At 41.9% G+C, this 24,675-nt stretch overlaps 1 protein-coding gene across 3 annotated transcripts; it reads right to left on the bottom strand.

The window, feature by feature from the left end:
* Window positions 1-25: 25 nt before the first annotated feature.
* APOOL (apolipoprotein O like) lies at window positions 26-16,338 on the bottom strand. Of its 3 annotated transcripts, XM_054997087.1 has the most exons (10): window positions 16,246-16,298; window positions 11,328-11,437; window positions 9,449-9,553; window positions 8,583-8,702; window positions 6,048-6,102; window positions 5,310-5,408; window positions 4,245-4,336; window positions 3,869-3,979; window positions 1,380-1,551; window positions 26-464 (listed from the first exon to the last, which is right to left on the bottom strand). In XM_054997087.1, exons 3-10 carry the CDS (start codon window positions 9,551-9,553, stop codon window positions 367-369), a joined length of 852 nt encoding a protein of 283 aa, XP_054853062.1. In that variant the 5' UTR covers window positions 11,328-11,437; window positions 16,246-16,298; the 3' UTR covers window positions 26-366. The 3 variants fall into 3 exon arrangements, with proteins under 3 accessions (XP_054853062.1, XP_054853061.1, XP_054853063.1); XM_054997086.1 differs by lacking the exon at window positions 11,328-11,437 and having other exon boundaries at window positions 16,246-16,338; XM_054997088.1 differs by lacking the exons at window positions 11,328-11,437; window positions 16,246-16,298 and adding an exon at window positions 16,164-16,235.
* Window positions 16,339-24,675: the final 8,337 nt, after the last annotated feature.

Below are 24,675 nucleotides of genomic sequence, written 5' to 3'. Positions count from 1 at the left end.
AAGAGGGAGACAGGGAAGGAGAAAAGAGTTTTTAAATGCTTCTCGTTTACTACATGGATTCGAACAGAAGCAGCATAGTAATTTATTTTTCAAGTGATTTGCATTTACATTAGCTACCTGCATGACAACAATCCCCTCTGAAGCACTCCAATAACTATAAAACAGCCTTGCTCTCTGTATCAGGAGACTACTTATATTATAGAAATCAGAAAATATTTTTGGTAGCAAGAAGTAGTAGAAAATGTATAAAGCGGCAATGGCTGTACAGGGATGGTTAAGAAAATACTTGATCCAGTACCACCACTTTACACTTCCGGTTTAATGTCCCATAGTTATCGTATCCCGAAGAGGGGACAGTCTGGTATGTTAGCTTCTAGTACTATACAGATCCACATCTTCTGGACTGGACTGGCCATGGTCCATGAGGCTCGGATCAGGTTTAAACTTTGGCACCTTCAGTGGTTCTGTTAAAACAGATAAAAAGGTCGCACCATGTACATCTTCACTGATAAAATCATTTAGATCCTCTGCTTCCACCCACAGAAAGGATCCCCAGAACAGGTTACAACAACATATTAAAAACCCAGAAATTTCCACTGCAATCCAGCATCACGCACCAGCATCATAAAATCAACAGTATTATGACCAACATCAGATCAAAATTATTGTTAATAAAATCCTTAAAAAAAAGAACTAATTTCAATCATCAAGAGCCAGACTCCATGCAACTCTGTGCACAAATGTTTGGATTTCCCAGACACATAAATCGTGCCAAAAGTAGCCATTGGAAGACCTGGATCATGGCTAGAAAACTAGGAAAGGAGGATCTAAATCCCCCTCCTCTTGGGGCTGCTTAAACTCTCACAGGGGGAAAAAAGATACAGAAGCAGTCTGGAGGTGGAATTTTTGATTGGGGAAAAGGAACACAGCCCTCCACTGCCATGGCCCTAGATCCATCTCCTCCTCTTGCTGCAGTCCATGTCTGCTTTTTATGGTGCCAATTATATATCCTGGTGATCCAAATACACATCCCCACCATCCTGTTTACAGAGCAGCCTAACCTGTAAAAGTCATGATCAAATGTTCGGTGTTAAGCCTGGGCAGAGTAGCACCTAATTTGGAGCCCTCCATACCAGTTAAAATCTTAGGGAGAGGACATGTTCTATGAAAAAATTAACAGAGTCCTAGAGGTGGAAGAGGTCTTCTAGGCCGTCTAGACCAACCCCTGCTTAGCGCAGGAAATCAAAAGCGACAGTACTCACAGAAGACAGCTGTTTCGCTTCTGCTTGAAAACTTCCAGCAAGAGAGCTAAGCCCCTGCCCCCTCCTGGTGATTGTAGTATATATTACATTATGGTGGTGGTAATTTTCCTTCCATACCTGATATGACACTTGGCACCTTCACTTCAGCTATCAAAGGCACTGAACTTGGCTCCGAAACGGTGTTCCCTGTATGAGTTTGTGTCTCCTGAGCTTTGGGTTTGTCCTCTGATTCAGAAGCTGCCGTATGAGCTTCTGAGATGCTACTGCCTGTTGTTGAGGCAGGAGCTTCCTGCAGTAGGAGAGAATTATAGTAAATAAGTAAGGGGTTTACTATTAACACAGGATTGTAAAATGAGTCAGACAAATATGTAATTGTTTTACGTATGTTTTGGGACAAAGTACTAAACCGAGTGAGTGCTAAATACAGAATTTCTATATAATGTCAAGAGGGTTATTTGCCATTAGAAATGAGTTCAACGGTAAACACTTCTAATGTTTTTGCACTAATATGGGAGCTCTTGCCAGTGGCCTCCAAACAAGGGCATGGAAAAGCTAGAATGAGCTCTATCTTACAGATACTGAACGCTAAGCCTTGAAAAACAGCTGCCTGCCCAGTCATCCATAGTGAATACAGCAATTGACTTCAGGCCACCAAGCAGAAAAAGCTTTACTAAACGGGTCCGTCACTTCTGGGCCAAAAGTGAGTAGAGAGGGTCAGATTAAATGAGGCGTCTGTGCTGAGAGTTCCCAAATGTGTCCTTCCCCAACCTTTGTAAAATAGCAGTAACATGGGAAGCCCAGATGGAGGAGTAGGGGAGTGTTAACCCTTTCCTTGGTGCCAATTCCCCAGCCTGAAAGAGCTTTGCCTACTGGGCAAAGAGGCAAGCAACATTCACAGCGTTGTTACATTTGCACTGAGGGGGGGAAAGTGGCAGATCTGCTGGGCGGTTTCAAGTTGAGAAAATGGTGCCAGCCAGAAGAGTCGGATGCCCTCCCTCCCCAAACGTGGTTCCGTCAAGGACTAAGCACACTCATTGCCCCAAAGCAGCCACAGAAGGCTAAGGGCAGCTGACTGTCAGTTCTAGGAAAACAAGACGGAGGCAGTGAAAATTGACCTACTCAAGCCTCACCAGCTTAAAAGTTGATAGTGACTCTGGAGGGGGAAATTGGGGACAAGGAAGCAACCCATGAACATGCATCCCCGACCCTAGCCTCCTCTCACTTGCCATTCCAGGACATGAGAGGCTTTTAAGGGCTGTAACCAATGAGAAGCCCAGAGCCTTAACAGGAAGATTAATTAGGATAGGAGGAATTAATCACAGCTTTTGAATGATACTTCCACAGAGCCTCTTGTACAGTTTCCAGGAACGGGATGCTGGGCTCCAGGTATGCAGGGCCAGCATCTGTTCATCTAGCCCTGAATCTCTAAAGACAAGGCAATTGTGTTACATCACGACACTTTCAAGATTTCCTGTTCCTTGGATCAATCATCAACCAACAGGGAGACCGCAATGAAGAAATCAGAAGAAGATTGAGACTTGGAAGAGCAGCTGTGAGGGAGCTAGAGAAGATCCCTAAAGCTAAAGATGTCTCTCTGGGAACCAAGATCAAGATAATCCAAACTATGGTATTCCCCATCGCCATGTATGGATGTGAAAGTTGGACAGGGAACAAAGCTGACAGGAAGAAAATTGATTCATTTGAAAAGTGGTGCTGGAGGAGAGTTCTGCGGATGCCATGGACAGCCAAAAAGACAAATAAGTGAGTATTAGATCAAATCATGACTGAATTCTCCCTGGAAGCTAAAATGACAAAACTAAAGGTATTGTACTTTGGTCACATCATGAGAAGACAAGATTCTCTGGAAAAGTCAATAATGCTCGGAAAAGTGGAAGGCAGTAGGAAAAGAGGAAGACCTAAAATGAGAAGGCTTGACTCAATGAAAGAAGCCACGTCCTCTAGTTTGCAGGATTTGAGCAAGTCTGTTAATGATAGGATGTTTTGGAGGTCTTTCATTCATAGGGTCACCGCAGGTCAGAGGCAACTTGACAGCACATAACACATACACACATTCACACACACTACACTACTGAGGTTTAGGGCTACATGATCAGGAAGCTACTCAACTGGACCCGGAGCGCAGAAGTTGCACACTATTATGCCATTAGCCAGGGCAAGTGTGCAGCACCTATTTGTGAAGATGCTGGTGTGCCAGCAAACAAACTGGGGCAGGTGAGCAGGGGGAAAGTGTTGTTACTTGGCCAGACACAACTGGAGCAAGCCAAGCCCCTGCAGTGCTGCCAGCATCTCAGGGATCTGCCTTGGATTTGGCTGCTCAGGGCAGAAACTACACCTGTGGTCTTCTCCCCCACCACTTGATTCCTGCAGTGCTGCCAGCTCCTCTGTTGCTTGGGCAGAGATCTGGCCCTGGGTACCAAGCAAAATGGTTTGGTGTGCCAGGGGTTGCCTACCTCTGCTGTAAGTATCTTCAGGATGTGCGTTAGGCATTCAAAATATTAATTTTTTTTGACACACATTCTTCAAGGACAATGCAGATCACAGAAAGCTTTGCACATTGTATCACTAGAAGTTCAAAAAGAGCTTACCCCTGCCGCTTTCTCCTGGAGGGGGCCTTCTGTGGTGGACCGTTTTGTCCAGAGTGATCCTATTGCTTCATAGGTTTTGTGGCTTGCAGAATAAATCTTTTTACCTGTCACCTAGTTTAAATTTAGACATGTTATTGAATTGAACGATCAGCTTCAAAAATATTCTAGCGTAGGCAAGGCTAATTGACTTCTTCAATAAATGGTGTGATTCATCCAATAATGGAAGAAAAACCTTGTAACTATAGATGGCAATCTATTAGAGGTTTTTAAACTCAAATTTTAAAGTCTGACTTAACCTTAAGCCTCTTTTTTTTAAAAAAGAAAAAAGCAATCTGGAAGCATGGCAACAATTCACACACCTTTATGGAGAGTTTACCTTTGCAATAACTACTGACTGAGCTGGGTAGCAAAGAGATATGCACAGCGTGCAGAGTCCCAAAGGATAGGCAATTTTCCTAAATCTGGACCCTGCCAAAAAAGAATCCTGTAATCACTACAAAGCACATAGAAACAATCCTATTGAATAGCCATGTAACTTCCTACAAAATCATGACATGAATGCCTCGTCATCCTTAATCAGAATTCCATTAATTCTATCTGATGTTCCTAGTAGAACAGTAGAACACTAAAAGATCTGAAGATTCCCCTCCCCCGCTTGCGCTTTGCCTAAGACTTTAAGTCTTAGTGGCACACTTATGCAAGGATCAAAACTAATATATACCAAGAGAACTGCATTGTATGTGCAGTGAGGCAATACTTAAAAAAAAAAAAGATTGGGACATTTCTCCCTTCCCCTCTTTAGAATCAGACACCTACACCTTTGTGTGTAGGTGTCCCTATTCACTTAAACAAAGGAGAGAATCCACATGGGCAACTGAAACGATTGAAATAAATGAGATCGGCCTCCCACAAAAAGTCCACAGCACTGATGGGCAAAGACAGAGAAAACTGGTGAGCATTCCACTCACTTGAGTTAGAAGTCAACTGTACTCCTTGTAAAAGGCATCTCATAAAGGAGCTTGGTGGGCTCTCCCCTCCCCAGCCTCCCCCCCTCCCCGCCCACTGCAATCTCTGGAAAGTATTTACCAATCTGGAGTCTTAAAAATAGATCTTTAGAGGGTTTTTCCAAACAACAAATTTTCCTCTGCATGAAAACATCTGCAATCCCTTCCTCAGCCATGCACACGTGGTTAATGCAAGCCGCATGGATGCATTTGCAGCAGTTTGTATGGTTCCTTCAGTTAGGAAAAAAATGCTGTCTTGGTCAAGCAAGTTACTGTTGGCTGTACTGCCTGGTTATCGTTAGCCCTTCCCCAGAAAACAGCAGCCACTCATGACAGAGGCAGTTCCCTGTGTGTTATCTGGTCTGTAATCTGGAGTGTGGCTTCTTATTCAAATCGTATTTTCCATTCACAGAAAGCTAAGAACATGAACCTCTTACCTTTCCTTGCTAGGACTAGCCCAGTTAGTCCTGAAATTGTAATTGCACCAACTTTTGGAAGGAATTCTGGAGGGGGGTTCTTCAGGTAAACATATATATCTTAAAAATAAAGAACAGTAAAATATTTGAAGATTTTTAACCTCTTGCACTTTGATTAAGAACTTATAGCGATATACACTGGGCTTTTTTTCAGCTGGAACGTGGTGGAAGGGAGTTCCGGCACCTCTTGAAAATGGCCACATGGCTGGTGGCCCCAACCCCTGATCTCCAGACAGAGGGGAGTTTAGATCGCCCTCCGCTAAACTCCCCTCTGTCTGGAGATCAGAGGGTGGGGTCACTGGCCATGTGACCATTTTCACTGAGGGCAATTTAAACTTTAACCCCCCCCCCCCCGGTTCCAGCTGACTCAAAGTGACATCATTGCATGGTCCCAGAAGCGTGTGCGCATGTGGTACCAGGGGCACCACTTCCCACCAGGAGTTGACCCCTGTGCTGGCAACCCACTGAGTTCCACCACCTCTTTTCCCAGAAAAAAAACCCCTGGATATACATATATAGAGATCAAAACTAATATAAATACCAACAGTGTAACTGCATTGCACATACAGTGAGGCAATATTTTTTCAAAGGAATATTGGGGCATGTCTCCTTCCCACTCTTTAGAATCAAGTTTATAATTGATATGGTCTTAAGTGAATAGAGAAATACTAGATTTATGATATGCATATACTCACCCACCTTTTCCAAACTGCACAGAAGATAGTATTCCATTTTTTATGAAGAAATAAGCATTCTGAACAAATAAAACAAAGTACAGCTTTCTTAAGTCTATCTTAACACAGTCAGAAATTCAAATTCTTCATCTACAAATATCAAATTTACTACCTTGACAAAGAGTAGGAGAAACAAAGCTTAGAAAAAGTTCCATTTTATAACCAAACTTGTGATTCCAAACCTGTGATCCCATGTGACTCTAACTCTTCTAACTGGTTTGATCAGGATTGCTATGCATGGGAAAAGAAATTGAGTTTTGTTTAAAGAATCCCAGATCAGGGACCCAAATAAATTAAATTATTACTTCCAATGTAAAAAATCCTTCTTGGAAGTAGTCGCAAACAAAAAGAAATTATATTTCCAGCGTAACTGGGAACAACTATCATTCCATAAAATCTAATGATAGCAAATCCTTTTGGAGAATAATTTCAGGTAGCTTAAACCATAAATCTTTTATTGAGCCAATCATTTCTCCACAAATATGGGTTGATTATTTGTGATACTGAACACGCCTTCTGTTTCTCATATCAATACAGAAAATACCATTCCTTCTGATATCCCTGTTTGGCCTTCTGTTGAACCAGATGAAATTATTGATCTAATAGAGGCTCTAAAAATGGGTAAAGCGCTGGGTCCTGATGGACTCCCCACTGAAATTTTTCAAAAATTTGCTGACTGGTAGTCTTTGCCATTGGCCAAGTTGTTTACACTGATAGATATGTATGGAATAGTATGTGCATGTAATACTCCCGCACCATTTTAAAAACAAACAATAGTGAGTTCTTATACCATCATTCAGCTTTTAGGTAGGATCAAGGGAAATCAAGTGCCAGAGCCAGAGCAGGTATTTTCCTGCTGTAACCACTGCTGTAGCACAGAGGTTAAGTGTTTCAGCTGCAAATCAGCACTCTAGTGGTTTGAATCCCACTCCTGCCACGAGCTCAGTAGGTGGCCTTGGGTAAGCCACTCCTCTCATCCCCAGCTCCCCAGCTGTATTGTGGGGATAATAATAACACTAACTTGTTCACCGCTCTGGGTGGGGCACTAATCTGTCTAGAAGAGTGGTATATAAGTGCAGTTATTATTATTATTTATTATTTTCATGACTGGCTTGTTCAAGCTTTCTATTTCTGGGATTCAAGTCTAATATGTAACTATTCAGGACAAAGAAAGTGCTGTGTTAACAACTCCTCCCAATATTGTAAAAATTTACAAAGTAACATTATCAAGCAAGGAGAGAAAAGACAGTAAATTAAGTCACATGGTGGTATGCTGTGTTCTGTTAAACTAAGGCAATATAAAAGTTACACACACATTCCAAGAATTTTTTTTTTTTAAAAAAATGAATATTGACCATGATTGAATCCGTAATTTCAGGCACACTCAGTGGAATTTTTAACTTACTGAGCAGGGTTTGTGTGTGTGTGTGTGTGTGTGTAACGTCTCTCATTCTTTCACTGCTATCCTAGATATGTAGGAGGAAACTGACTTGACTGAATATTTCTTCGCTGTAAAATTCAACTAAAGAGTAAGTCATATGGTGTTTCAGGTTTCTTGTTTTAGCCTTGCAATGCATCACATTTTCAAGCGCCAGGAAGGGATGGAACTGGAGTCAAAATCCTTAGGTATCAAATCACAATTATCGAGGTATCTAGCTGGAATTCTTCCAGCATTCGGGACACATTTGGAGGGGAAAACACGTCCTTAACTGTGTTAAGAACAAAGAGATGTGTTTCAAGATGATTACTTACAGTTTATGCAGCAGAAACTTTTTGTGAAAACGTTTATACTGAAAAGTTATGTTTAATTCAGGCCACAAGAGGTCACTCCCTTTCCTAGCTTGGATACACACTACACTACACAACACACCCAAAACCTGAGGGGGAGCAGTTCTTTAAATGATGAGTATCAAAATGCGGAAGGAAGACATACAGCTCAAACCCAAGACAGAGAAATTGTTCATTCTTGCCCAACTTTCCATCAAGATGAAGACAACATCTTAGGAAAACCATAGAGAAGACTTGGTTTCCAGGTCTATATCATGCTCTTTTCTCCCCTCTCCCTGCCCCTCCCAACAGGAATAACAGAGGACATCTTTGTCAGAAGAAGGGTTTGCATGAACTTGCTGACTCCTTTATAATGCTTAGTTGATTATAATTCAGGTTTTACCTAACTGTCCTTTTCGGATTATTGTAGACACGGCTATCTACAATGGGTATAAAAATGATTAAAGAAATTTTTAACTCCAACAAGTTCTTGATCAGGCAAAAGGTTTTTTTTTCTTTTTGTGTCCTTTGGACATGTTTCTTCTATTCTCAAAAGCTTGTCTAAAGATGAATTCCTTTCAATTTGAAACTAAGTGGAATTATTGGACTAAATAAACCCTGTTTATATTTGTAGAAATTTGCTATTCCGTAGCTGCTCCCATTTATCCAACAGCTCATTTATGGCTAAACGTATACATGAATTCCTGTCCAATTAGGTAACACATTTTCTTACCTTGCTTCCATCAATGTAGTAACCAGTTTTCTTTCTTACTGAAGAAATGCCAGTTTGCAAGCGGCCAGGCTTTTCATCAATGTACCTTGATTTCAGAGGTGGTGCATTATAAATAGAAAGCTGGAGGGGAAGAGAGAAAAGGTCACAGTACATAGGTCTGAGAAACATAATGAAAATGGGCAGGTATTTCCAAGGATGTAAATTTCCCTTTTTCCCCCTTGGAACAGGATTATCTTCTCTACTGCCCCAATCTATCAAGCAGTTTGCACATGTGATAGCTGGCTTGCAGCATGCAAGAGCTGTTCCGTATATACAGATTTGTACTAGATGTTGCAAGTTACCCATGTTTAAACCAGCACTGAAATCAGGTGCTGACCTACATATGAGGATACATTTGTGAGTTTGATAAGGATATGATGTGCATGAGTATTTAAACCGTAAAATAGCCCCTACCATCTCAAAATGTCTGCTGGATTCTCTATAATCCATCAGAGAACTCTGGCAAGCAGCAGAGGATTCTGTGATGTGTTCTATGGTGCGTCCTCAGTTAATGAAGGACACTAACTAAGGTCTGTTTAACATTATCACCTTACATGAACTAAGAGTATGTCCTAGAATACGTTCCAAACTGTATTGTGATTGCACAGCAGGGAAACTCAGTAGTGGTAGGCCAGTTGAGAACTCCAAGGCACTCTCCCTTTAGTTCCAAAGACAGGAAAAGCTATACAGAATAAATAAAACCGTTCTCCATTCTACTACCCTATTTTCCTTCTTGTGAGATAAAATCCAGAGGAAAATCTTAGTTGCATTCAAATGCACCCGTTTATTTCTTTTGCAGAAGCTCAGGAAAATCTTACAAAACCTACCTGGTGTGTTTTAACCAGCTGGGATGTTGGTTCCTCTTCCGCTGCAGCATACACATTAATAGACGCACATGCCAAAGCGGCAGGGACGGCTGCCCATTTTGCCATCTGGTGGCAGAGAGATCGAGAAAACACATGCAACTGCTTAAAAAGGACATCGTATTTTATTCATCAAAATTCAGATTGATTTCAGCAACATATATATCTTTTCATTAAAGACGAGTTATTTCTTCTTACAGCAGGTCTGAGAAAATGCAGAGGGAAAAAAGGCATTCAAGAGCACTCATAAATATAAAACTTCTCAAGATATTCAAATTATATAAATGGTTCATACTAAGCAGGTTTGGAGGCAAAACAAGTTACTTACTGTCGCCCCTGTGGCCCCATTTCCTGAACCTGTAATTTGAAAATACTTTTTGGGGAAAATTACTTGTGAAGTGGTGGTAAGCAACTTGATGTAGGAACCTGCCTTTTTTATTTATGTTGCTCCATAAAGCATCATGTGCAGTGATGATGCTACAGCTGCAATAAATCATCATAATGCGCTGTTAACATGTGTCTGTAGAAATCCTTATAATAGGAAGAGCCAATTAAAAGATCTCCCAAGATTAAAGTGACGTGAATAATGTATGAAATTATTTGCAGTCCGCCCCAATATATAACTTATATCACTAAAGTAAAATCCATGCACACACTCTAGGAATTTGCATAGCCTTAACTGAGCACAAAATATATACATCTACTCTCTTACGTAATCACCTCTAAAATTCCAGAAAAGCTGATTTCACAAGTTTCTAGACCTCAGGGTGAGGGAGAAAATGTGACACAGCACATGAGCAGTTTCTAGAGAAGTCTCACTTTGTAATTTGCCGTCTGCTTTCCAATTATGCCATCTCCCCAGGCACTTCTTGTTCCAAATACCCCATTGTTTCTCTGCCTCCACTGCCCTTGTTCCTGCCAGGAAAACATCTTATACTCTCAACTGCAGTTTTAGATAGAGTACTCACCATTTTTGAAAGCAGGATTAGATTCACATACAAATTTACACGGCAGTTTTACTGCGAGAAATGCCTTATATGTCCCATTTCATCCAATCTCACAGGACCGCAAGGGGCCATTTCTGAACATGGCTGTTTCCCGAGTGCATTGTCTGGTTCGCTATTTCACTGACAACGGTTACTTTTATTATATTGCTTTAAATTATTACAGCAAGGTGTCTTGGGAATCATATGTTTGAAAGGCAGGGTTAAAATACCAGATAAAACATCACTTTATTATAACTTCAACAGATGCACGATAAAGTAGCATGCAGAGTTGTTGAAGGCCTGGGAAAAAAACAACTGCAGGAAAAAAATCCTAATTAAAAAAAAGCACAATGGGAATTTTAGGGAAGCATGGGGGGGGGGGCATCTTACGAAAATATTTTTCTTTTGCAAAGTTTTTAACAAGGTTTTAGTAATCCAGAGCATGTAGTATGAAGAGCATACTGCATATGTTTTAGTTTTCCCAAAATGTCTAGGATTTTAAAAGTATTTCCCCCCACAGCTTTACAATTTCTGGAAATGTTAAATGTCTAATAGCATGCCACAGTAACATTAGGATGACATATGAGTCCAGACCACCACTGCAGCCATATGTTTACTTGACCAAAATAGCCATCTAATCTCCTCAATAAGGTCTGCATCCCTCAAATACAATACACAATTCTAGATTCCAGGTATGCAGCCGTGATAACCATTAATTATGAGTACCCTGGTTTGTGAAACGAGATCTCCTTCCAAAAGAATTTATTTCTGGCCCATCTTTATCACCTAAGAATAACCAGCCACCACACAAAGGATCAAATTAGTAACAATAAAAAAATGAGATAAAACAGACTCACTGTTTTTTAGGAATAAATTAAGGAGCAGACAGACAAAGCAGTGAAGATGAAAAAGGTTACCGATGTTTTAAAATCATGGAAGACAAGGAGATATGAAGTTATACAGGAGCCTACAAAAGCAAGTGTTATTAACATTTTAAAATAAGAAAAACATGCAAAACCCACTTTACATTAATGAGTAAAAGCTTAAGAAGAGTATTAAGAGAAATACAGAAGAATACAAAACTTGAAACTATTTACACAAGAAAGCATGTCATAAACAGGTAAATGTGTAGAATCAGGCTCATAGGCCACATCCAGTCATCCTGACAGAGGTTAGCCCGTGGTACATGCGAGTGCAACTTCTGGTTGAAACTGAAGATTTACCTTACTCCTCCACTTATGACGTCAGTCTATGGGAAGGAAACACATGCCAACTTGCCTATGCACCTGAATACAGATGTCACAGTGGATGTGATTCTAGACTTCCCAGTCTAGGAAGCTTTGGATCACCCTAGAGATGAGGGGCAGAACATTTTCCAGTGCTATATTCTTTGACAGAAAATGGTTTTTAAATGGAAAATTCATACACTTGCCAATACATTATTTGACAAGCTTCGTGGTTTCACAGTTGGGACCTGGGTCTCCCCTTGAAGTTAACTTGGAGACTCCAGCTGCAGCTTGGTTTTTATCAGGATCTAGGTAGAGCATGAATCCATTCTGCAGTCACTCCATTGGTTGCCTATCAGTTACTGGGTTCAATTCAAGGTATTGGCTATCATATACAAAGCTCTGCATGGCCTACAAGATAAGCTCCACGTCCTTGGTGGGCAGCGCCCCGCAGGGGGCGTTATTCTCCCCATTGTTGTTTAATCTCTACATGCGCCCTCTTGCCCAGCTGGCACGGAGTTTTGGACTGGGTTTCCATCAATATGCGGATGACACCCAGTTGTACCTGTTGATGGATGGATGGCCTGGCTCTGCTCCCGTGGCACTAATTAGAGCATTGGGGGGCATGTCTGGATGGGTGAAGCAGAGCAGACTGAAGTTGAACCCCATGAAGATGGAGGTCCTGTACTTGGGCCATGGGGGTGGGGTAGATATGGGGATCCAGCTCCCGGCCATTGAGGGGGCACCACTTGTGCCCGTTCCATTGGTCAGGAGCCTTGGTGTGACACTGGATTCGTCAATGGAGGCCCAGGTCAAGGCAGCTGCCTGAACTGCCTTTTTCCATCTTTGGCAAGCCAGGCAGCTTGGCCCCTCTCTCTCAACCCATAACTTAACGACAGTGATCCATGCAACGGTCACCTCCAGTTACTGTAACTTGCTCTACGCAGGGCTTCCCTTGGGGCAGACCCAGAAACTGTAGTGGGTCCAAAATGCTGCTGTTCGTGTCCTGTCAGGAATTCCATTCAGGGCACATGTGACTCCAACTCTGCGGCAGCTGCATTGGCTCCCTGTGGAATTCCGGATCAGGTTCAAGGTTTTTTGTTCTGACCTATAAAACTCTAAACAGTCTGGGACCAGCGTACCTGAGGGACTCTCTCTCCCCGTATGTACCTCGGAGAGCTCTTTGGTCTGCTGGTAAACACCTACTGGTGGTCCCTGGCACCAGGGAGGCTCAGCGGGCCTCAGCCAGGGCCAGGGCGTTCTCTGTCCTGGCTCCAACCTGGTAGAACTCTCTGTCGGAAGACACTTGGGCCCACCAAGATCTGTTATCTTTTCGGCGGACCTGTAAGACAGAGATGTTCCACCAGGCATATGGTTGAGGACAGCATTGGATCCATTTAATTAGCCTCCCTGCCAGTCTCCTACCAATGGGGGGGGGGGTGTATGGTTCATCTACCCCCCCCCCCAAGCTATGCTTGGGGAGTTAAGAGTTTCACCAACCCACATCTCCACCCTTTTCTTCCTTGGTGTATGGTGGGTGGTGTATGGTGGGCAGGGAAACGGGGAAGGGGGCCCCATCTGGAATACTGAAATTCATGTTTGTACTGAGATGTTATTTTATTGTTTTTATCCATTGTAACTAATTTATGATTGTAATCTGCCCTGAGCCTACTTGCGGGAGGGCAGGCTAAAAATCTAATCAGTCAATCATCAATTAATCTTATACTCTGCCATGACAGCGTTGTTCATCTGAGCAAGGCCTTCTTGGGCTGCCACCCTAAAAACGGGCAAGATCAACAACTGCCCATATACACGCACTGTCTGCTGTGGCCTCTACCTCTTGAGAATGGCTTGTCTGAGGAGGTCAGGAAGGCTCCCACACTTCCATCATACTGCTGTGTAAAATAGAACTGTTCAGGACAACATTTTTATAAAGGTAACAGGGCTATATTATAACGGAATGATTCAGGTAGGCACTTTTATAAAGGGGATGGGACTGTGGACTGTATCACTATGTACAGGATGTATTAACTGTTTGTTGTATTTTCTTGTTGTCACTGCATTGTTTTCTATTTATATAATACCATATTCTGTATTGCTTAACATATTACGTGTAATTCTGCAGTCCTAGCCCTATTACACTGCTTATTAGCTGTTTCATCCTATGGACTACACTGATTTACAATTTAGGCTGAGTAATCTGCTTTGATTCTCGGTGAGAAAGGCAGACTATAAACAAACAAAAACAAACAGACGTTTTAGGTGATAATCCCAAGGAATTGTGTGAGGGAGTACATATATGTTTTATTTGCTTGTAACCTAGGTGTGCGTGACAGAACCACAAATACACATAATAATCCAAATGTTAAAAATTTACTTGATTGGTTATGCAGGTCAAATCAAAACCAAAGTTAAAATTTTTATTTGCATGTCTCCTCACACATGATGAAAGGAGTTCTGTAATAATCAGTCTAATGCGGAGCAAGTAATGGAAGTGATTATATGCCCCAGTGACCTTCATGGACAGAGTAAAAATCTGCTGAAACCGATAAGTGGACAATCACAACCACAGCATATCATGCACAGATCCTTGGGTGTGTTAAAACATGGAAGAGAGACTTGGGTACAGCTTGTGGGGTGAGGGACAGGAAGTGTACACACTCTCCCCCCTACAAACTAGAACATCCTAACCCCCCTGGCATACATACCAAACAGTGGTACATCAGACCATTTCTCTTGGCCCACAATGCCAATTCTCTGCACAAGGGGTCAAGATGAACACCTGAAATGCTGGTAGCACCACGGGATCCCAACTGATTTGGCCAAATACAACTCTTGCCCTTCTACCCTGTTTTGTTTCACAGGGAGATGTGAATATTTTTTTGGCACTTGAGCCAAAGAGGTTGCCCAACCCTGTCATATACAAGTTGTGGCAAATCCCTCAATTCTGACACTTACACATTACTGTTTTCTTATATGGGAAAAATGGATACTTATAGAACACTCAAGAGCAGGTAGGCCATGTGTGAATTGCACTGCTAGTTAAATGGAGCCATATCTGTTGTAACACACAAACCACAGTATTTACAGGGCTTAACCTTCAGAAATTAGTTCAATTCTTGAACAGAACTGATTGCTTTGCTTTCAGATGTCTACTGAAGTCAACTGTACAATGATTAACACAATGCTACTGTACATCATTTCAGTGCCCAGTGATTATTTGGACCCAGAGATTCAAGTTTTACTGAAAAATTGCCATCAACCAGAAGACAGGAGTGAAATTCTGCCCAAGGACTTTGGCTTTGTTTAGTCTTCACTACACTTGATGAGGATCAAACAGGAGTTTGACCTTTGACACAACTCTGCTTCTCCCTTCGTCAGACTGCTTCATCACCAGCTCCAGCACCAGCAGAATTATACCCTTCTTAGTCCACAAAGTCTTTGGGGTTAGAAGGGTGTTACTATTCTTAGGCTAGCCCTGTACATCTCACAATGAAATTAACACGTTTAAATATCAGCATGAGTCTCAGTGCTTTTAAGACTGAGGTCTACCTCTACTTCCAAGTTGGTCTGCATCCAAGTTGGTCCAAGTCTTCATGTAGATTTTAATAAACATTGTTTTAATGTACCCAGTTTGGACCAGAAAGACCCAGATTCAAATTCAAATTCTCACAACCATGAATGTCGCCAACTGATCTCTCTGCTGAACCTCCGCCACAGGGTTTTTATAAGGCTAAAATAAGGGTGGGGATAGAATCATAAGGTTGGAAGAGACATCCACCATCAGTGCAGGAAATTTACAAGTACTTCCCCCCACACACCCAGTGACCCTTACTCCCTGCCCAGAAGATGGCAAAACACTGTCAGGATCCCTAGCCAAACTGGCCTGGGGGAAATTGCTACCTGACCCCAAGGTGACAATCGGCCTTACCTTGCAAGAAGGGGACACAAGAACTAAGCACTGATGAAATTCAGGGAGACTGCCAGTCCCTACCTGGAGGTTGGTAACCATAGGGAGAACCCATGTGTTTTCCCCTGAGACTTTTAGAGGGATCCAAAATAAATAAAATAAATTTTAAAAATTAACAACACTATTTTTCAGGCAAGTTTTTTTTTAAAAAAAAATATTATTTTTTAAAATTACATTCTTTATAGTCCGCCTTGACTCAAGGAGGATTACACAGCGTTAAGTCAAGAGGCTCAACGGCTGGGCCGCCCAATGAACAACACAATCGGAGAGGGGTCGCAGAAATTCTCGTTCAACGCCAGCCTCCCCTGCTAGCTGCCGCAAACCAAACTCTGGTTAACGGAGCGACTTAAGAGGGGGCGCTTGCGAAGCAAAAAGAGCCCGTGAACTCAGCGCTGCGGGAAGCGGGCGCTCTGCACATGCTCGGGGGCACTGACAGCTACTCCGGTCGAGTTCAACTCAACAGCTATGTATACATCAAGCGCATTCCGTGGCGTTACCCTCAGCGCCAGCTTCCCTCGGAAGGCCGAAGGGGAGAGCAGAGAGGCGGCGCGGGGGCCGCGAAGAAGCCTCTCGACTCACCTTGGCCGCCATCTTGGCGCCGCCACCGCCGCCGCCGCCTCGGAAGAAATCGAACCCGCGAGCGCCGCTCCGGCCGCGCCGCGTCTGCGCGAGGCGTCAAAGGCAGGGGGCGGAGCTAAACAGAAGCGGGCGGAGGTTGGCTGAGGGTGTGGTGACGTAAACGCCCCGCCCACCCTTGTCCCCACCTCTCCGGCTTCTTCGCCTTGGCGGGAGGCATTGGAGGGAATTTCGTGTGAGGATAAAACAGGATTCTGATGAGGCTTGTTCTGTTTTTAAATGAGGGCCGTTAATTTTCGTGCCAGTTTATTATTATTGTTGTTATTATTTCTTTTTAAAATTTAGAGTCATTCATCCCTGCTCAGTCTTGTTGGAGGTTGCTGGGTGGCTTGGGGACAGAGGCATTCTCTCTCAGGCGAAACCTACCTCACAGGGTTGTTGTGAGGATTTTATCGAGAGGGGGAGAACTGTGCTCCTTGGACCAAAGGAAGGATAAAAATGCACTCGACAGATGGATAAGCTTAATGATTTCAGGTATGAACAGGACTATAGTCACAGCTCACTTCTTCAGATACAGCTAGAATGGGATCAGGCTGGCCTAAGCCCCTTGGAGGAAGGATTTGACCAAATCCTGATTGATGACTTTATAGGCTGTGCGATCGGAAGGATGGTTGGGGAAGAGGGAACGCTGTCCACTCCTGCTTCAACTGGCCCACTGTCAGCTTTCCTCCAGAATCTTTACACTCAGGACTTTTTTTCTGGGAAAAGGCGGTGAAACTCAGTGGGTTTCACAGCACAGGACCACACAATGGCATCACTTTGGGTCAGTTGGAACAAGGTTTTTTTTAAAGTTTAAATCGGCCTTGGCGAAAATGGTCACATGGCTGGTGGCCCTGCCCCCTGATCTCCAGACAGAGGGGAGTTTAGATTGTCCTCCGTGCCCCAGCGGTGCAGAGGACAATCTAATCTCCCCTCTGGAGATCAGGGGGCAGGGCCACCAGCCATGTGACCATTTTCAAGAGGTTCCGGAACTCCATTCCACCGCGTTCCCGCTGAAAAAAAGCCCCGAGCTTAATAATTTCAGCTATGAACAGGAATCTTATGCCACTTTACAGATTAGCAAGATGTGATTCCAATACAAACTTTTGTGCGCTAGAGAGCCCCCTTCTTCAGATGCAATGGGTGAACTAGAAGTGGAGTGTAATCCATGAACATTTATGCTGGAATGAAATGTTGGTCTTTAAGATGTCACAGAACTCTAGTTTATCTAGGCATTGTATTCTGCAGAGTAATAGCAAAAGGATCGAAATTCAGTTTGGTAATATTTCTGATTGTATAGTGCTCTTATGCACTGCACATAAACAAGTGTGTGTGCTCTCCTAAATAACGGGCATTTTGCTGCCTTTGGAGGCATTTCCCAAAATACAAAGAAATCAGACATTCACAAGCAAACAGATGGTTGTTTGGGACATCAATAGTTATAAGTGTGTTAGTATAGGAGTGTGCAGTCCAGCAGGCATAGCCCAGGAAGATGTTGGGGCATCTTAGCATCCTCTGCTTAGGATTCTGGGGCGCAGTTTTCCAGACCATGTATTTATTTCTCATAATTCATTTCCATTAAGACCCAGCCAGAATTCACAATGCAGTATGTCTGCTGGTTGTTCAAGAATTATTGTCCTCTTTCTTCAAGGAGTTCAGGGCCAAGCACACCATTTCATCTTCATTACGATTCTGGTTGGGCTGAAAGACTTTGAATGAGGAGGGATTTGAACTGTGGATTCCCTGAGTCACACTGTAGAAGAGCAGCTTGGGTTGGTAAAATGACTTCAACTAGCTCTGAAAATATGTAGCTGTGTTGATAGACTAGAACAAAAGTTACATGGGTCAGCAAAAAAGCCTTTTTTGTTATTAGGACTAACTATAGTTCATCAATAATTGTTCGATTTTGATCTCTTGCAGGCTGGATGTTCATGAATTAATTTTAAAGAAGGGAAAAGATATTTCTGACCAATGGAATGATGCTAAACCCTATGTTTGTATTTTACTACACAGTATTGTGGAGATAACAGCATGCAACCTGCATGTAGATTATACTTTATGAATCAAACTGAATTACGTCTTTTCCCAGAAGTCTCATACTGATACATTTAGCAATGAATATGAGGCTGAATGTTTTACTCTGTCATATTTTGACATAATTCTCATAATTACAGCATTATAATCATTCCTAATAGCAACTTTAATGATTCAGTGCTGATCGGCAGAGCAGTGAAACAGGACCACCCTTGGACTAAGTAGGGTTTCTGCATGCTTAGGGGAACCCTCTCTCAGATATACTGGAAAATATTACTTTGTCAATTCAATAAAACTGAAGAAAAAAACAACCACTTACCTATGGAAGTGAGAGCAACATACAAGCAGGTATTTCCAGTTATCTAATACAAATAATGGCCATTTGCAAAACAACCTGATGGACTGAGCATGCTTTAGAAGGCACAGAATATTAAGAACAGGCGAATTAAAAGGGGTAGGGAGAAGATTTGGGTCAGGGAGAAATTTCCCGAAAAGATATTCCCTCCCCCCACATAGGAATTAGTCTATATAAACTGTTAACAGTGGTTAAGTGGTTGGTTTTTTTGTTTTGTTTGAATCCTACTACTACAATGAGCTCAATCAGTGGCCTTGGGTGAGCCACTTCTCTCAGCCCCAGCTCCCCAACTGTATTGGGATAATAATAACACTTTTGTTCACCACTCTGAGCGGGGCACTAATTTATCTAGCAGTATATAAGTGCAGTTATTAATATGCCAGTCAACACATTATTTTTCTAGAACTCATTCGCCTGTTCTTACCTGCTATTAACTGCTATTGTGTGACATTTGCTCTGTCTTTCCTGCTCCCTTAGTCGTTATCTGCACTAGCTATTTCCTCTTTCCCACTGGGGATCTTATGCTTGGAACTCCTTCCCAGGCTCAGATTTTTTAACTTTTGCTCATGTCAGTTCTGAATTGCTGGCCTGCTCTAATCTTGTAATGTTTCTAACAGTGAACAACCAACCGTGTACCTTTGAAAGCTTACGAGGGCAACATTATACATGCAGCAGTCCCCAGTTATCTGGCACAAACAACAGTTATGGAAAGTACAGTGCTTCTGAATGCATAGTCTCCATTTTAGACACTATTGCCAAAAGCCACTGATAAGTATATCCTGCAGGAGTTTTAGGTATTCCAAAGTTCACGTCAAAGTCCTGAAAAGATTGTTCCTTGCATTGCCCAGGTTGTGTTCCCAAGAAGTTTTGGAAATGCCACATAGCCCTCACCCCCTACCAAAATGCATTTAACTACAAGCACGTATTCTCTTGTTTACCTTCCCTCTGTTCTTCCCTTTGCATTGAAGTTTATGACTGTAAGCTCCCACAAATAAAGACGGGTCTTGTTACTGTGCATGATGCCAGGTGCATGGGTGGTGTGAAATAATGTTGTTTATCAGCAACCATTTAAACTGTGCAGGAGTAAATAAGCCAAACATAATCACTGTGCAGACAGAATTCTAAAAATCAAACATAGTTCCAACCACAGTGTCATCATGCGTCAGTTCTGAACTATGTATCTCATTCTTAAATGTATAAGGGGTTCAGAACATAATCTGGGACATTTTAGAAATACAAAATACAGATTTTTTTTTATAATGGATACTTGAAGTAACATAGTTTAAAATCCGTTCAGGAAGAAATTATTCTACTGCCTCAAGGTAACAGATGCTATCTAACCAGTGCAGGAATGAAATGAGATGTTAATGGCCTTGGCAGAATAGATTTAACTAGAATAATGACAGCTCCTTGGAGATTTTGCTCACAGTATCTCTATTCTGAGGCCCCTATCGAAAGTACAGCTCAATTAGCCTTATCTGATTAGGAATTACAAAATGCCTCTGAGTCATCTCCATGGTCTTGTGGTGTGCATAGGAGGCAGGAAGGGGTCCTTCATGACTCTTTGTGGATTGTCTGTTGCTTGTGCCACAAGCACAAATCTTTACAAAGCCTCAAAGACACCTTCCGCTGCTTCTCATATTCAGTGAGAGTTTAATTTTCTTCAGAGGTGGGGGGTGGGGACTTGCTGCTCTACTAGTTCCTAATAATTCTGCCGTCCCCAGAACAATGTGCCCATTAGTGTTTTGTGCTAATAACTCCAGTTTGGAAACCCTGTGGAGCCACAAACAGACGCAAGGCCCGTATTTTAGAGAGAAGGGACACGGTTGAGTTGCGGAGTTTGCTCTGGGCTAATTGTACATTTAAAGACAGACTGGTGTAGGGGAAGGCTGTTTGCTTTTCCAAAAAGTTTCTTCTCCAATCTCTGACAAAAACTGGTCATTAATGAAACATGCAAAAATAATAGTTTTTTCTGATACAAATGAAAAAGAGTGTAAAATTCCATAGAATTCCTTAAGGTGGCAGGATGAACACAGTTCTTTGATTTTCTTATTTCAACCAAGACATTTCCACTGAAATGTTTTTACCTATGCTGAAAGCCTTTAGTATGCAATAGGAACAATGTATATGAGGATCGATGGAGGATATATGAGGATCCTTTTTGCACTGCTGAGAGGTTGGCTCCTCCAGTTCTATATGAGGCCATTTACTTGAATGTGATCAACTGTGTTACTGCATGGACAATCTGCATTTCCTACCTACATGAAGGTATTTGATATCACCTCTGGGAAGGTTCATCCTTTTTAATTTTTTAATGCAGGTAATAGGTACAAACCTACCAGCTTATGCAGCTGTGTGATAAGCAGAAAATATGAGAACAATAGAAAATACCTGCAATTTCAAATATTAGCTGTATAGATTTGAAGATATGGCAGTGGAAGACAAAAAAAAATTAGACCGTTATCTGGGAGGTATATGATGTACCCCATAACTGTTGCAAGATCCAGCACTATGTAATTGGTGGCCCTTGTGACAGGACATAAGAAAAATCACCCACCCACCCAAAATACTGTATGAGCGAACGCACACTTTCACAGGTATGCAATAAACGGGCTTTCTGCACAGGCTTTTTCCTTTGAGTCTAGCCCCATACAGCTTTGGTTTATTGTGTTGAACCAGAGGTACCTAGCAGTCTCCGTTAAAAAAAACGACCCTTGCTTTACAATAGCAAGTGTAGAGATGGCCACATAATAGAGTAAGATGGAGGGAAAACTGTAAGGGAAGCATCTGTTCAATTGGTTCACTAAAGCTCCTAATAACATATTCTTGAAATTGTGAGGTGCCCCAGTTACTCCCTCCCAAATCCAATACAGCTGCTTTCGGAAAAGTACAGGGACTGTGGACCATACTGCTATTGCTGTGAGTATGCTCCTACTGTGTAATTTCAGCATTGCCTGTGCTCGCGCTTTGTTTCAGGTTTCAGCTGTTGCAGATGTCTGCTTGTTTTAGGATTTCTGCAGTCCACTCACTATTGCACTTTTTTATTGGACATCCCATCCTGTTCCTTGTGTTGACTTATTCTGTGTAATTTGCCTTGAGTCTCAGTGAGAAAGGCAGACTAAAAATAACATAAATAAAAATAAATAAATAAATAAAATACAGTTTAATGTGTGCATGTAGGCAGTAGGCAATCAAAGCTTTTCATGGCATGGAGGTGAATAACATCACCCAGTAAATAACATCCCATTAAGCCTCTTAATAATAATGATGATGATAACAGCAACAACAACATTCGATTTATATACCGCCCTTCAGGATGACTTCACACCCTCTCATACTGGTTTACAAAGTATGTTGTTATCCCCACAACAAACACCCCATGATGAAGGTGGGGCTGAGAGAGCTCCTAGAAGGTGTGACTGACCCAAGGTCACCCAGCTGGCTTCAAACAGAAGAGTGGGGAATCAAACCTGGTTTTCCAGATTAGAGTCCCATTCTCTTAACCACTACACCAAACTAGCTCTAACACCAAACTGGCTGGGGACATTCTTTCCAGGCCAGTTGACAACCCTAATAGAACATGGGGGGGAAATAAAAATACCCCTATTGCTCAGCTTTGACACTTAGAAGGGCAGCAGCCCTGAATCTTAGTAATGCTCTCTCATGTGCCTTCCATCCATACACCAGGACAATGTTTGCAGATGGTCTCCTGAAAGCTCTGTCCTTGAATGAGAGTTTGAGGAAAGGGACCTCTCACTCAAGGGAGGAGGGCAAGTGTGTGTGTAGGGGGGGGGTAGGTGCACACACATGAAAGCACAACCGCTTTGAACCTGGGACAGAAAAAGAACAGCAAGACAGACAGCTGTGAATTGCTGGATGTGACACATCTGGGGATCCAGGCTCTCTCGAGGAATCTGAAGTGAGGTAGCAGATGGTCTGCCCTGTAGGTGTGCCTCTTGGCAACCACCTGTGATTGACCTGTATATTTGTAAATGAAGCAGGTATCTCAAAGTTTCTGTAAGTTTCCAGTGCTGTCTCCTCCTAAAGAAATCAAATCCAAGTGCTGCCCCTGGCTCCTGGGCCTTCTCTCTTCTCACCCAGGTGAATGCTCAACAACATTTCAAGTAGGACAACAAAGAAGTGCTGATTGAATCAATTAAAGTGATGGTCCTTCTGCAGGATTTGTGAATCGGTTCTTCAGGAATTTGTAAGCTGAATTCATGCTTTAAATTTACATTACTTTTTTAGGAGACAAGATAATAAAGAAGAAAAAGGTCTGAAGCTGCAGAGAATTCAGTTTATTGAAGTCCAAATTTACAACTGAAGTTTACAACTTTTTCCCAAAACAAAAGCTACTTTTGAATTTAGGAAGAATAAATGTCCTTTTTTCAATAATGTACAGTCTATATATTTTTTTTAAATAAGTTAATATCTTTGAAAAAAGAGCAATATGTTCCTTTTATAATGTTGCAGTGCAACTTACAACTTACACGTCTGTGCAATGTACCATGAGGTATATGCCCAGGGAGCAACACACAGTGAAATTTTCCATTCATAAATTCTCATTGTAGACACGCAAAAAAGTTAACAAATTAATCTGTGGTAGAAAAAAAATGCAGCCAAGTACAGTAATTCACAGAGAAAATTTTTCTAAAAAAAGAAACCCAGCGAAACAGAAAAAAACCCTAACATTCATAGCCTATATAAACTAGTGAATCACTTTTCAACAGAGTACAAATATAAAATTAAAAATACTTTGGTGAAACAGAAAATAAAAAAAGAAGCCTGTATTATCCAGGGGTTGAAATTTGGATTTACTTGTCTGAGCCCAAAAGCTATTCATCTACTTCTGTGCATCTGTGGTGAAGTGAAGGCTGTTATCTGTTAAGTAATGGGATTGATACTGGCTTGCACACAAAAAAAGACGACGTTCCCCTTCACGGGTAAAGATGAAGGACACAGGGCTGAAATTTGCGGACGAGAAGGCAGAATGTACGCAACGGAACGGGCTCCTCCCTGGTTCATAGTGTGACATTACATTTTGGTTTTTTTCTTTCACAGCTAGTTAGGAAAACATACAGTAGGTTGGTGCTAAATACAATACAGATAACCATTGCTTAAAGCTTTCCCCTCTTCAAACTTCCTTTTTGGGGAGGGTTCCAGCTACAGAATTTTCTCTCTCTCTCTCTCTCTCTCTCTTAAAGAAAATCGTTCTCGATGACAGGAGACTCATAGAAATAATCAAGCACAACATAAAATGTAATAAATAACAGTTCTGCCTCTAATATATAATATATATAATTTATATACATATTATCCTGTAAACAAAAATGCTCAGAAGACATAAGGTCTCCATGATTTTTTTTTCTTAATACAAGGCGCTATAGTTTTTTGTTGTTGATGTCATTTGAAAACAGTCCAAGTGAAAATTTGGTTTATAACCTCCTATTGCTACAGAAATAGTAAGAATGTTCATATTTACAAAAGAAAGACCATGGAGAACTTGTAGCATCATCAGCTACTAATTCAGACTTTGCAGAATTATCTTGATACACTTAATTTGACCATTTTATGGCAGGAGACTGATAATCAGTTTTGCAGCGAGTTGAAGGTGGTATGATAGAGCCATTGTTGTCTGAGGTATTCAGGCCATTTTCACATCTATTTGTTCCCATGGGTTGCACCACTTGGGACCCCCACCAGGTCAAATGCAGTCAACCAGCCATGTATCGAGGCTCCCCCTTCTTTTTGCAGCACAAACAGGTTTCATTGAGCTTGTGATAAATTACAATATATGCCTGGACTCACCACCCAGTCTTGAACTTCGAATCAGTCTGTCCACCGCAAACATCACTTCTCAATGCTAGGATAAAAAGGATCCTTTTTCTCCTCTTATTGTAGCATAAGCTTTCGAGAATCACAGTTCTCTTCGTCAGATGCATGGAGTTGCATGCTTAAAGGTGCTACTGGACTCTTTTTGATTTTGCTACTACAGACTAACACGG

The sequence above is a fragment of the Eublepharis macularius genome, chromosome 13, assembly GCF_028583425.1.
Source record: "Eublepharis macularius isolate TG4126 chromosome 13, MPM_Emac_v1.0, whole genome shotgun sequence".
Classification (NCBI taxonomy): Eukaryota; Metazoa; Chordata; class Lepidosauria; order Squamata; family Eublepharidae; genus Eublepharis; species Eublepharis macularius.
This window is presented reverse-complemented; position numbering and strand designations above follow the sequence as displayed.